Source organism: Camelina sativa, chromosome 5 (assembly GCF_000633955.1).
Source record: "Camelina sativa cultivar DH55 chromosome 5, Cs, whole genome shotgun sequence".
NCBI classification, from domain to species: domain Eukaryota; kingdom Viridiplantae; phylum Streptophyta; class Magnoliopsida; order Brassicales; family Brassicaceae; genus Camelina; species Camelina sativa.
Window position 1 is genome coordinate 1,651,919 of NC_025689.1, and position 12,868 is coordinate 1,664,786.

The window sequence follows — 12,868 nt, forward strand, 5'->3', positions numbered from 1 at the left end:
ATTTGTCTCGGTACTTCAGGAGGAGTGCTACACCTTATCAATGCCCAATTCACACCTTCAAAGAACGGATGCTGCTTTATCTCTGTTGCTCCTCTTTTTGTTCCTAACCTGTTCTTTGGATCTTTCACCAGTAAAGCTTGTATCAAGTCCCTGCCTGCATAGCTAGTAGCTGGTGACTCTGGGAATTTCAACTGTTCTCCAACTACATTGAACAGAGTAGCTCGGTTTCCTGATCCTTTGAACGGTGTTTTCCCGTATAGAAGCTCATGCACAAAGATACCAAAAGTCCACCAATCCACTGCGCTTCCATGTCCTTCTCCTTTGATGATCTCTGGAGCTAAGTACTCGTGGGTTCCAACAAAGGACATGGACCGTGTGTTTGGTTCAGCAACTAGCTCTGGAAGAGCACCTGAGTGTGACTTGAAGAAATCCGTCTGAGTTTTACGTGACTTGTTCTTTTTGTTTTTGTTAGAGAAGATGCTGCGTGGTAAGAAACATGAGGGTTGGATGATGCAAGCTGATGTAGGCTCCATACAAGTGGGTTGAACGCAGAATGCGCCGCGTCTAGATGGATCTGAGTCGAATGTTTTGATCAGTGTTGGAGAAACCGCGCATCTCAGGGAGAGATCAAAGTCAGAAAGCATTATGTGACCGTCATCTCGAACCAGAACATTCTCAGGTTTCAAGTCTCTGTAAACAACACCGAGCATATGGAGATACTCTAGCGCTAGCAACACCTCTGCAGCGTAAAACCTGGCCAAAACAAAAAAATGTGAAACATCTAAAGAAAGTGAGAAAACAGTATATGATACTTAAGCTTCTGTAATACTGAAACCGAGAGAGAGAGAAAACATACCGAGCAGCATACTCGGAGAAATGCTTCCCGGGTTGGCGTTGCCTTAAAGTGTGCAGATCACCTCCAGGGCAGTATTCCATGACCAAACACGAGAATCTGTCTGTCTCAAAATGAGTGTACAATGTCGGTAGAAACGGGTGATCCAATAGCTGTAAGATATCTCTCTCGGTCTGAGCTCGATTCAACTTCTTCCGGTTCTCAAGAGATGCTTTATCCATCACTTTCACAGCAAAATGGCACCGAGTTCCGCTTAACTCAGCCAGATAAACACTCCCAATGTCACCACAACCTAACCGTTTAAGCAACTTGAAGTGGCTCATTCCCAAAATCCCATCTCGAGTACGGATAGCCAAGATAGCATTCCACCAAGGATCATTCCCTTTGTGTGGCTTATTAAGGCTTCCGGTGAAATTGCTCCAGCTACTCTCTTCGCTTAGGCCACTACTATCACTAGCTCTGCTTGCACTCGTCTTAGCACTTTCAAACGAATCCAAAACCATACTGATACTCCTGTCACAGTAGTTCTTGTCCATACTAAGCACAACATCGCTCCTCTGAGTAGTACTTGTTGCAGAAGAGCTATTAGCAATACTCATAGCCCTGGCGAAATTCATACTTTCAACACTACTGCTATGTGGGCTCACATTGGTACTGGGAGGCAGAGAAGCATCCCAAACGCATTCCTTGTCTGAATCTGGCGGTAGCAGAGAGTTCTCTGTGTTCTGCGATGCACGAGCCACAGAAAAAGGGGACAGCGATGTAGCAGGTTCCTCGACTATGCTTTCTGCAGGTGAGAGTATTCCAGGGCTTGGCTTCTTCGGAGGCACGCAGAGGGAAAGATCCTCGATGAAGGGTCCTTTAGTAGTAGTAGTAGAAGACATACCCTTCATCAAACAAACAGAATCAGGTTTGGCTTTTTCGCTGATGGGAACATAGACAGTAGTAATAAGATCCATGTCGTCAGGCTCTGGAGGATGACTAACTCCACGGAAAGAGCTAGAACCAGCTTCCTCAGACATATCATTGCTTCCCTTACAAGTAACATCATCATCAGCAGCCCCGATCTCTTCAATCTCCAGCAAAGGATACTTGGCTTTCATAGTTCTAACAGAGGATACAACAGGCTCAAACTCCTGAAAATCATTCATGTCACCACCAAACTGAGTCATAATCACATCTTCTCTATGCACATTAAGAACTTGGCTTAGTTCTCTCCCCAACGTCGTAGTAGGATTCACAGATCTTCCGTTGTTGTTGTTGTATCGAGCAGCTCGTTCCCTCAAAGTCTCTAAATGCATACCCGGAGGATCTCTAGTTTCAAAGTCCATGTATTGTCGTCTACTACTGGATAAGTGACCAGAGACAGGACCTTTACTAGGAAGTCTCTTGAGCTCAGCAACTCTTTCCATTTCCAGCATTCATACGAGATCTTTAACACCAACTCCCAAATCTCTCTATATCCCTTCAAAAGGAAAAAAAAAACGTCAACTAAATCAAGCTCTGACCTCAATTTAACATAAAAGCACTTAGAAAGATACAAAACAAAAACCAACCAACAAATTCGGGACCATATTCTAAACTCTTGTCGGCGAATAAACAAAATAGAATAGAGATTGAAAAACACGTGATTTGGGAATAAGCCTCAGGGGGACTAACTCTCATTTATGGATTCAAGACAAAGAATAAGAACACGAGTGTGTGTGTGTGTTTGTGTCCTAAGATTTGTTCTCCATAGTTCGATCTGAAATATACAGAAACCTTGTCGAGAAAAACATCATAGGGAGTATAAAAACTTGTTCTTTAAAAAAACTTAAGCTAACATTAAACAGAATCGATCAAAAACCCCCAAAGAGAAAACGACAAAAGGAAAGAGATTTAGAAACAGGAACTAACAAAGATTGAAGATTTACCGGCGAGAATCCCGAGATCGAGAAGGGGTTTTTTCCGGTACAATGTAGCTGATACAGTGAGAGATTATATAACCGGAAAATAGTTTACAAAGGAGGAGACTTTCTTTTTTTTTTTTGATCTGGGGGAAAATTCAAGAAATCGGATTTAAGCAGAGAGAACGATGAACAAAGGAAATAGAGAAAGAGAAGCCAGGCTCGAGAAACGAGAGAGGAGGAGTCTGGGATTTGAGGGAGGTGGGGAGAGTGGTGAGAGAGCTCAAAGGCTTTTGCTTTATGTGTGTGTGTGTGTGTTGTGTGTGGGCGCTATCTCTATAGCTTGCTCTACTGCGACTACTGACCGTAACGGAGCTTTTTTTTTATTATTAAAAAAAAAAAAAATGGCAAAGAGAAAGCGGGGCCCGGGGTGAGTAGGGTCCAGTAATTAAAGTAGGACCCACATGTGTTCCTTCTTGTACCTACAAATATACTTACAAATTTCTTTGAGACGTTTCTTTCTCTACTACTTTGTGTTATATATATGCTTCTTGATCATCAAACGTTTTGTTTCTTGTAAAACAGATCGATGTAATGTTAAACCAATATTGGTTTTCAAAGTTTTAGATTCCTCCATTATCTTGGATTTATTGTAATCAAGATGACGAGAAAACTATTCCTTTTGTTGTTGATGATGTGTGTAATATTATAAAATACTATACTACTAGAAAGATAGAGAGAATGAATAGTGAAAGAAGAGAGACAAAGAATCAAAGGCACCTTGTGGATTTGTGAACAAACCACTCTTCTTTTGACCCACCATCGCAATATCTTTTCATTTTAGCTTTCCTTTTCTTTCTCTTATTTTTCTCACCATTTCCCATCACTTTTCTTCTTCTTCTTCTTCTTTTCTTTTCTTTTCTTTTTTAATATTTTCCTTTTTGTTTTTCCTCTACTCAAGATTTTGTCTTCATTTGAACCATGTGTTCTTTTGAATTTATTATAATTTGGTAGGCACTTGACGAGAGCAAGTGAAAAAAAAAAACAGAAAGAAAAACAATGAGTGGAGTTAGTGCTGCTACCTATAGAAATGTGATAAATAAATAACAAGAAGATAGTGGGAGAACTTGAATATTACGTAGTGATATATACAAATATAGATAACACTATTGTAAATCATCACATATGATATGTATTTTAAACTTTTAAATTCATTATGATGAATTTTGCATGGGTTTTTAAAAATGAATAGAGACTTAATGATAAAGTTACATATGTTGTTGTTCAAACAAATCATTTAGCTAGGGAGAGGAGAAGTGTATTGACACTATATATATATATATATATATATGGCAATGAATTCAGTTTCTTCAAAGATAATAGTATGTATCACTAATTTAATTAATCTTGTCTTTCCATTTCCACTTATTTGTCTTTTCGCTCTTTTTGCAAATAAATTATATTGGAACAGTTGAGTTTCAATTGACATTATGTGTTTGAAAGCAATGATTAGTGGACACAGGTGTTTTGCTAGTAATAATATTTTTTTTTTAAAAAAGGTTTAAATCATGGAGTATAATATTGTCTTAATTTCAGCAATAAGAATAGTATAGTTTTTGATTAAGAAAACAATGTTTGCGACCTCGACGCTCTAATCATGGTGGGCTTAGTGACTGATGCTTTATTTGTCTGCAAAGTAAATAAAAGCTGCGACGATTAATTTCTTGTTCAAGATTAATTAACATGTACACTGCTAATAATTTCGAAAGCTGAGTTGAAAATTCTTCGAACAAAAGAAAAAACAAAAGAAATAATAAGCAACAGAGATAGTTGTCGGCTTAGGGAAGTAAAAAGACGATACTACCATTATATAGCAAGACGTTGTTATTCGATCCGAGGTTTGTTGGGTGAAGGGTGAAAAAGGTATTACGGATCAGGTGGATTGCGCATGGATTGAGGAGATCTATTGTTTAGGGACAGTTTTATCTTCTTTTTTATCACTCTAAACCAAACGGTCCAAAACACATGCAGTGTCTCGTCCTTTTTTTTTTTTTTTTACTTTTTTTTTTTTTTCTTGTTTTTGTAATCGCTTAAGACAAATTATACGTATAGTATCGATCAAGTCGTCCTGTGCTTTTAACTGAATTCTTGTCTCTCACAAATCACAATGTTCATAGAATCATACAGTGAAAAAAAAATTCCCATGAGTTTTATTTAAAATGTAACATTTTTGTGAGTGAAACAAGAAAATTGTTAGATGATGGTTGCTTTAGAATTCATCAATCTTAAGACACGTTTTTAAGGTTTGTTGAGCTGATTCAATGTGAATATTTTTATAGAAAAGTTCTCTAAAAACGCAACGCATGCAGTTTTGTATGAACATTGATTAATCATATCCTCTCTCTCTCTCTCTTTCATTCTTATATTGTCAACCATTTGAATAATTATGTTCATCCCATATATAAGTCTCTAAGTTATACTACAAGTTTCTTTTCAAATGGTAAACCATCTACTAAATACCAATCCCGTAGGTAATGATTGTTTGATATTTAATTATGTGGGTGTATTAGTTGGTTATATATGAATGTGGAATTAATGGGTGTGAATGTGGGGTGCTAACTAGTATATGGTATCTTTATAGGTGGGGCTTTGAATCTGAGCCCCTTCTCTTCTCTTTTTCCAAAAGCACTAAGAAGAAGAAAAATAAAGAAGGGGTTTGAAACTTTGAACACCAAAATAGACGTATCGAAACAATACAAAGGGATAAAGCAACACACCAATTCTTAAATTTTTCTGATTCCATTCTCATCACATTATGCTTTATTCTTTCCTCCTCACTCACATCATTAATATTAGTATTCATATTCAAAATATTCCTCCATTTAGTTGAATAAGCATGATTGGTCATAGCTAGGTCTAATTGGTATGATTGATTTGGAATCAATTCTGAAAAGTTTGGCCAAGACTAATTCAATGTCTTATATAGGTGCATGTAAAAGTTACCATATCTTTCAGATTCTTTATCAATTGTGAACTACGTTCAACACTATTTTATATACGTTCCAGTCTACACATTTTTGGCATGGATGATTTACGTTTTATCGATCCACCAAGAACACATTATAAGAAGCTATGAATCAATTAAAATATCCATATCTAAATTTAAATAGAATTTGGCAGCCCACATAATTTAAAATGGCCCTCGATTTGCATTCAATCATGATTTATACCAAGCCCATCTATTCTAAAAGGCCCGTAATCTTTCTGTTTTTTTTTTTTTTTTTTTTTTTTTNNNNAGAGGCTACCTCTTGACTATCGATTAGTAAGTATTCTTTCTTTTGTTTTTTTTTCTAGTCTTCTCACAGTGATAAAAATTATATAATTAGTCAGCCATAACTCATAAGAACGATTAAATCATCATTGTAATTAAATCGCTTAATTTGATGGATCGGTCATATTGAATATAATTTGGGCAAGATGGTAGTAGTAACATAATACCATTAAAAGATTTATAAACATTTAATTAACTGCAAAGATGTACAATGATTAGATTTTCATAACTCACGTTTAGGATGTGAAAAAACGACACGCAGGCTTGCTTTAATTTATCTAATGTGGTGATTTTAGTTTACTACGTCTCGTAGTTGGTTTATCACATGTTGACGTACGTTGTGGCCGGTAATATAAATACAAAGAACCTCGGATGATATATAAGACTTAAACCTTATCTACAAGTATGCAAAGTGTCATTAAGTACCTCACTCACATCATATGTCTAATTTGATATTTGATTTGATTTAGACATGTATAAAATAGTGACAAGAGCTTCACCGATCATGCAATCACCACCCTAACTTCTCAATAAGTCACGATTTAGGACACGTACAAGGTGGAAAAACTGGACGGTGTTAAAAAAAGAAAATCTAAATTGGGTCCAAATTCCAGCTAGGAATTAAAGTGCTATGTAATATAATCCATCACATCAATGAACTTTTGGGCACGTTCAACAGAAAGCACTACTTCACAGTAAAATCACATCATTCCCAAATGGAAAAAAACAAAATCTTATTTGGATCGAGCAACGTTGAGTAATAATCCACGACTTTCAACCTTTCATTTTCTTCAATCATCTCTATAATCATTATTGATGTAAGAAGGATACGATATTTTTCCCCTAAGGTGCTCAAATGTGGATGATGTGCCAAACAAAAAACGGCGGTCGTTAGAAAAAGAAATAAAACATTTGTATTGTGTTTTCTAGCCTTTCCGGCCAAAAAGGTAAAATTATAGACATGAAAACATTATAAACGAGAGTAAAAACATCAACACGAATGTGATTTACTTGTTTTTCCATTTGGCCTTAATTGTAAAATTACCAACAAATGATTTTCATTATTTGTGTCAGTTATTGTAAATGACTTTATATGCAAAAATTGTTTCAAAATATCTTTTTTTTTTGATCAAAATTGTTTCAAAATATCTATTAAAATCATTTTGGTGGTTTGGCTGAAATCAAGAAAACAATTGCAAAATAATTTAACAATCTCGTTCTTTTCTACAAAAATCGAAGATAACACACAATCAAAACCAAGGTCAATATAGCCGTAACTGCACTCATCTTTGCTTCAAAACTTGTTACAAAGCTCACCGTGATGGCTTGCCTCTCTTCTTACCGCCTCCTTTCTTCTTTCCTTTATTCTTCTTCTTGCCATTTTTCTTCTTTCCCTTAGACTTGATGCCGCCTCCTTCACCACCTCCTCCTCCCATGTTCTCGTTCTTTCTGTGTTTCTTTATCTTGAAATCTCTGTCATTAGTTATGGAATTACCGGGATGTAGCAAATGCCTAACATCAAGAACACCGCCCTTGAAATGTCCTACAGTAGACTTCAAGACTCTCTCTTCTGGCGTACGCTTCTTCTCTACGGGTTTCCTAGTACTTACACTCCCAAACTGTCCTCCAAATCTCCCAAGAATCCTATTCTGCAAAATACACCCCCCAATTAACAAGTGAGAAACCAGATGTCGTCGTAATGGATCAACCAAACAAAAACAGAGCAGTTCATAATGTAAAAAAAAAAGTAATCACCTGGTCCAACATCTTCTCTTCTCTCTCTTTCTGTTTCTTCATCGGTACTAACGCTACACTCAAAGGTAGCCTCTGCTTCTTTTGAGGCTGCAAATATATAACATCAAAGGGTTATCGCATATAAAAATCCTAAATGATCGAAACAGGTTTCTGTAAAAATCTAACCTTTCCACCAAGTTCAGCCACTTGCTTGTTCTCTAATGCTTTCTTATCCTTCCATGTCATATGCGTAGAGGCTAAACAACAAAAACAACAACAATTCCAGCTGAGAATGTGAACAAAACAATTAACAGCAATAAATAATACAAATAGCGAGAAGAGAAGAGAGAGTGTGTGTGTTTACCAAAGAATTGAACATCTTTCATAATATTCTTAAAGCTCATATCTTGATTAGTAGAAGCCATGCCTTCCTTCTTCTTCTTCTCCATTGGCTTACGATTATACATTATTCTGATTCTGATTTCTTTCTGAGACAAAATTTGAGAGAGAGAGAGAGCTGAGGTTAAAGCATTTTAAGCATACCATTCGAATACATCACCTAATTCCGATTCCATATCTTTGAATTGGTTTACCTTAAAAGATACCATTCGAATTTTGGATTCTAGATTCCGACTAATTCTACAATATCTCATCACCTAAATCCTCCTAAGACTACATATAGATTAAATTACTAACCAGAGATTCTGAGAGGAGTATGCAAAATCACGATCGGTCTGAGAGGGAGAGTGAAGAAGCTTTGCCCAGAGCGTTTGATGGAACAGAGAAAAATCAAGAAAGGGGGTTTAGGGTTTCAATGGCCGATCTCTATTGCGGCGGCGAAGGAAGGCTTCGTTTTCTTTTCTTTTTTTGTTTTTTTTTTTTTCTTCGCTATTGGGCCTGTGGGCGTCAAGTATTAGTTTTGAAAGTTAATAATTCATATAAAATTGCGATATATATTAAGTGTATCAAGACATTTTTAACATGTATAAAAATAAATTTTATTTAACAACTATAAGAAAATTAAAAAAAATCTTAAAGATAAAAGAATTATAACTAATATTTTTGAAAAGTATATAAAGCCAAAACTAATCTATTATATTATTAGGAAACTTATCTATTAAATTACTAATTTCAAATAGGAAAATATATGTAATTAATAAGGAACATATGTGCAATTATTATTTATTATAATCATGTAGTAAAAATAAATTTATATAGAAAAATGATTAAAGTATAAAAATGTTTAATGTGTTAAAATTAGTTATTAACATAATATAAAAAAATAAGATAATCAAAATAAGAAATTAATCTAATTTTCTTAAGTTTTTCAATCAGTGAATGATTTGATAGTGTATTCCATATTGTGTTATTATATAAACTTTGCTAATCAAAACGAAAAAACTCATTTTATCGCGACACATGTCTATTTTAACACTTAAAGATTTTGTCATGTGTTATACAAAAAAATGTTTTTATATATTTGTAAATTATAAAAAATTAAAAATTTAAACAAATTAATAAATATAAAGGATAGTTCATATATATATATATAAAATAATACTAACTATAATGATAAATCGCTTATTCTATAAGAAAAAGAATTAAGAAAATTATACAATTAATTACTATAATACCATAATTAAATAAATTATACTGTCAATTATTAATCAGAAGAAGGATTGTAGATACTCACCTTAACATAAACAAATAATTTTCTCATAATAACGCTTTGAATTTTTGATTAATTTATGATAATGTTAGTATAGTTTTATTTAAAATTAGTTGGACACGTAGTAAAACTATTAAGTATGAGATTACAAAATATGCCCTTGTAAACAACCATTCTCAGCTTTCTACATTCTACACTACTGGAAGCCAACTATTCTACACCCTCCTGTAATGCCACAAGTCCAATATATTTAAGATTATTACTTTTCAATTATGAGATCAAATTAGTTTTTAATTTTTTCTTTGAGAATTATGTTTTATTAAATTTTAGCTTTTTAAAAAGTATTAAGTAAAATATAAATTTGATACAATGCACATTTTTTTGATATAAAAATTATAAATGTTACTCATTGGGATTGAGTGCATAGAATTAAAATCTAATTTTATTATCATATAATATACAAAGAAATTTTATTGCAAGATGAAGTGTATGAATTCTAAATCCGGTTTTTTTTTTTAAAAAAATCAAATGAAATAAAATTAATATTTTAAATACAACTTAAAATTTCACATATTTTTCTTATATCGGCGTTAATACAGTGGTATATAATAATAGCTCTTTTGTTTTTACAGCTTAATTATATGTTTTAATTATATACTTAATAATACCAAAATACTGCTGCTATTCGATCAATGTATTTATTTTTGTTATTACAAGTTTGGTACACACGTGTGACTAATTACACTGGAATAATAACTAGGAAGTATTTATAATACGAGGAACTTGGCCGGGCTACGCCCGGTTAGACATATAATAATTGAAATTTTCGTGATAGTCAGCTTTATTTTAAATTACTTTTAGTTTGACTGTTTGTTTAGAGAATAAAGCATAAAACATGAATTTATCCTTCTAAGACTACTGCCATAAACTTAGTTGTTTGTGTTTCTGTGATCATATAATTTTATTTAAGTTTGTCTACCTAACTGCCTTATTTTCCATGACTAATTATGTATTTAAAAATGTTTTCTTCATCATTGTTATTCCTTCTTATTCATGAATTAATGTTTGCAACGTTTTATCCCTTGCATTTTTTTCCCATGATATAATTAATAGCTCTCTTGTTTTTACAGCTTATTTATATTATCTTAATTTTATGTTTTAATTATATATTACTACTTAATAATACCAAAATACTGCTGCTATTTGATCAATGTATTGCTGCAAGTTTGATACACACACGTTTGACTATTTTTTGACGGATATGAACTTGCATAAGTTAATCTTAAATATTCCTTCTTTCCTTGCCAAACTGACATGTCGAACTAATTTACGCAAGAGTGAAATAATAACTAGGAAGTATTTATAATATTTTAAAGTCTTTATTTCTCTTATTTATATGTACGTGAATTTTGATGGGGAAATGAATACACACACATGATACATTGCATTTGGTATATGTCTTCCTTTTCTCGTTTATATTAAAATAAAGTCGTAAATATCTGATGGGGAATGTGTATACAGACGTATGAATACATGGTACAGTACATTGGTTTGGTCGGATATTGGGGAGTTATTATCAGCTGTTGTCTTATACACGTACTGACGTACGACTTGTAAGATTTTAAAAATACTATTTAAGTTTTCAAATATACTGTTCACACTACACACCTCACACGTCGTTGGGACTTCTACTGGAATTGGAATTGTTGAAGTACGAACTTGAAAAAGGGTAGACGACTCTTGTTACTTTGTAAACCATTTCTTCTTTTATAGATTCGTTTTCAGTTGGACGATTAAAAGAAAAGAAAAAACTTTTCCTTTTAAAGAAAAAAAATGAAATGTGAACGTAAAAGTATTGGATCAAGAGTACAAAGCAATGTGAAATAAATAAAAAATAACATAGCTTATATAATCTTCAAATAATTTTGAGTACAAAGCAAATAGTTCTAAAAACTAATACACCGTACCGTGCATTATCTTAATTTGCAACACATTTTTTTTTTAGAACTAATTTACAAAACCATAGTTGTTTGATAATAAAATAATTGACCAAAAAAATTGCATGAGACGACTGAAATGAAGGTAAAAAGTTGGGTGAGAGAGATTAGGACATGCACTGATTTTCATTGTTTTGACTAATTCTATTGGGTAGTTAGTTGGTGGGCACACAGCCGCAATTTTGCACAATGTTGAGATGTAGGAGGCATCAAGCCATACACACATGTACATACACGTACACGTTCCTCTACCTATATATCGTTTTTATACTCATATACTATGTCAAATATTTTAATTTTCGTGTTATGTCAATTATACGTCATCATTATAATTTATGGTTGCTCTTTTTTTTTACGATCACGTCATAAGTTTTTAGAATTGTCAATGATTTGGAAGAATTTTTATGAAAAATATAATAAATAGAAGATATAATATAACTAATGTTTTTTCTGTTTTGCCAACGAATAATTATGGCTAAAGACTAAATTACGAAATAATGCAGTAGTGTTTAACTATTTGTACAATCATCGTCATTTCATCAACATATATATCCCGTCAACAAAAGAATAATATAACTTAGAATTTATAATAAAGTACCTAGTTGTTGGCGACTTGGCGTGTTCTTCGCATGGCGTAGGCGTAGACTGTTTTTAGTCCTTGTTCAAAAGTCGGCTGAAAGCTCTAAGATGACATTTGTCTGCATATGAGCATATCACATGATTCACGTATATTATTTTTTTTGGATTTCGATTAATAATTTTGAACTTGTCACCGTAACTTTTTTTTTTCCTTTGTGTTTTTTTTTGGTATAATCATGTATCAAGCGCAAGTTCGAATTTGTGTTCGACGCCCAAAATAACTTACTCGTTCTATAAAAAATGTAATATGTACTTTAAGTCTTATATTTAGGGGAACACATGTTTTTTTTACAAATACATGTCATCTATGTATACACTATACTATACGTTATGAAACTGTTGAAAGTTTTCTACGATATCAATATATACCAAACGAAAGAAAAGGGGGAAATCGATGTGTATATATATATATATATATATATATACTAATAAGAAAAATGGAAGACAAACTAAAATTTGTAGACATATATACTAAGTGTAAATGACCTATTATATTATATATGTAGATGGTATACTCTGGACCAGTGTTAGAGAAAATGCACACGCGAACAGGAAAAAAAAGTTCAAAAAAAAGTCCCTTTTATGAATAAAATTTGAAACTTTTTATGTTAAAACTAAAAAGTGGTCGGAAAATATAGTTGAAGTGCTATAAGGTGTCCACGATACCAGGAAACGGAAAAGGTTAACTAGATATATTGACCTCTATAATCTAACTTTAATCATTATAGAAAATGAGTGAAACTTCAATATAAGGTTGAT

General features: G+C 33.1%; 2 protein-coding genes across 5 annotated transcripts in view; both read right to left on the reverse strand.

Moving 5' to 3' along the window:
• LOC104784851 (serine/threonine-protein kinase D6PKL2-like) overlaps positions 1 to 3,057 on the reverse strand; it is an 8,977-nt gene extending 5,920 nt beyond the window's left edge. Inside the window, exons 1-3 of one of the 3 annotated variants that reach the window (XM_019245631.1) lie at positions 2,750 to 3,055; positions 857 to 2,318; positions 3 to 753 (exon numbers count right to left, since the gene is read on the reverse strand). In XM_019245631.1, the coding sequence (XP_019101176.1) occupies positions 3 to 753; positions 857 to 2,274 (2,169 nt within the window). In that variant the 5' untranslated portion in view covers positions 2,275 to 2,318; positions 2,750 to 3,055. Of the gene's footprint in view, positions 1 to 2; positions 754 to 856; positions 2,319 to 2,749 lie in introns of all 3 variants that reach the window. The other 2 variants (XM_019245630.1, XM_010509942.2) reach the window with 2 other exon arrangements.
• LOC104784852 lies at positions 7,247 to 8,695 on the reverse strand. Of its 2 annotated transcripts, none has more exons than XM_010509946.2 (5): positions 8,501 to 8,695; positions 8,169 to 8,288; positions 7,991 to 8,061; positions 7,826 to 7,912; positions 7,247 to 7,719 (listed from the first exon to the last, which is right to left on the reverse strand). In XM_010509946.2, exons 2-5 carry the CDS (start codon positions 8,269 to 8,271, stop codon positions 7,384 to 7,386), a joined length of 597 nt encoding a protein of 198 aa, XP_010508248.1. In that variant the 5' UTR covers positions 8,272 to 8,288; positions 8,501 to 8,695; the 3' UTR covers positions 7,247 to 7,383. The 2 variants fall into 2 exon arrangements, with proteins under 2 accessions (XP_010508248.1, XP_010508247.1); XM_010509945.2 differs by having other exon boundaries at positions 8,169 to 8,292.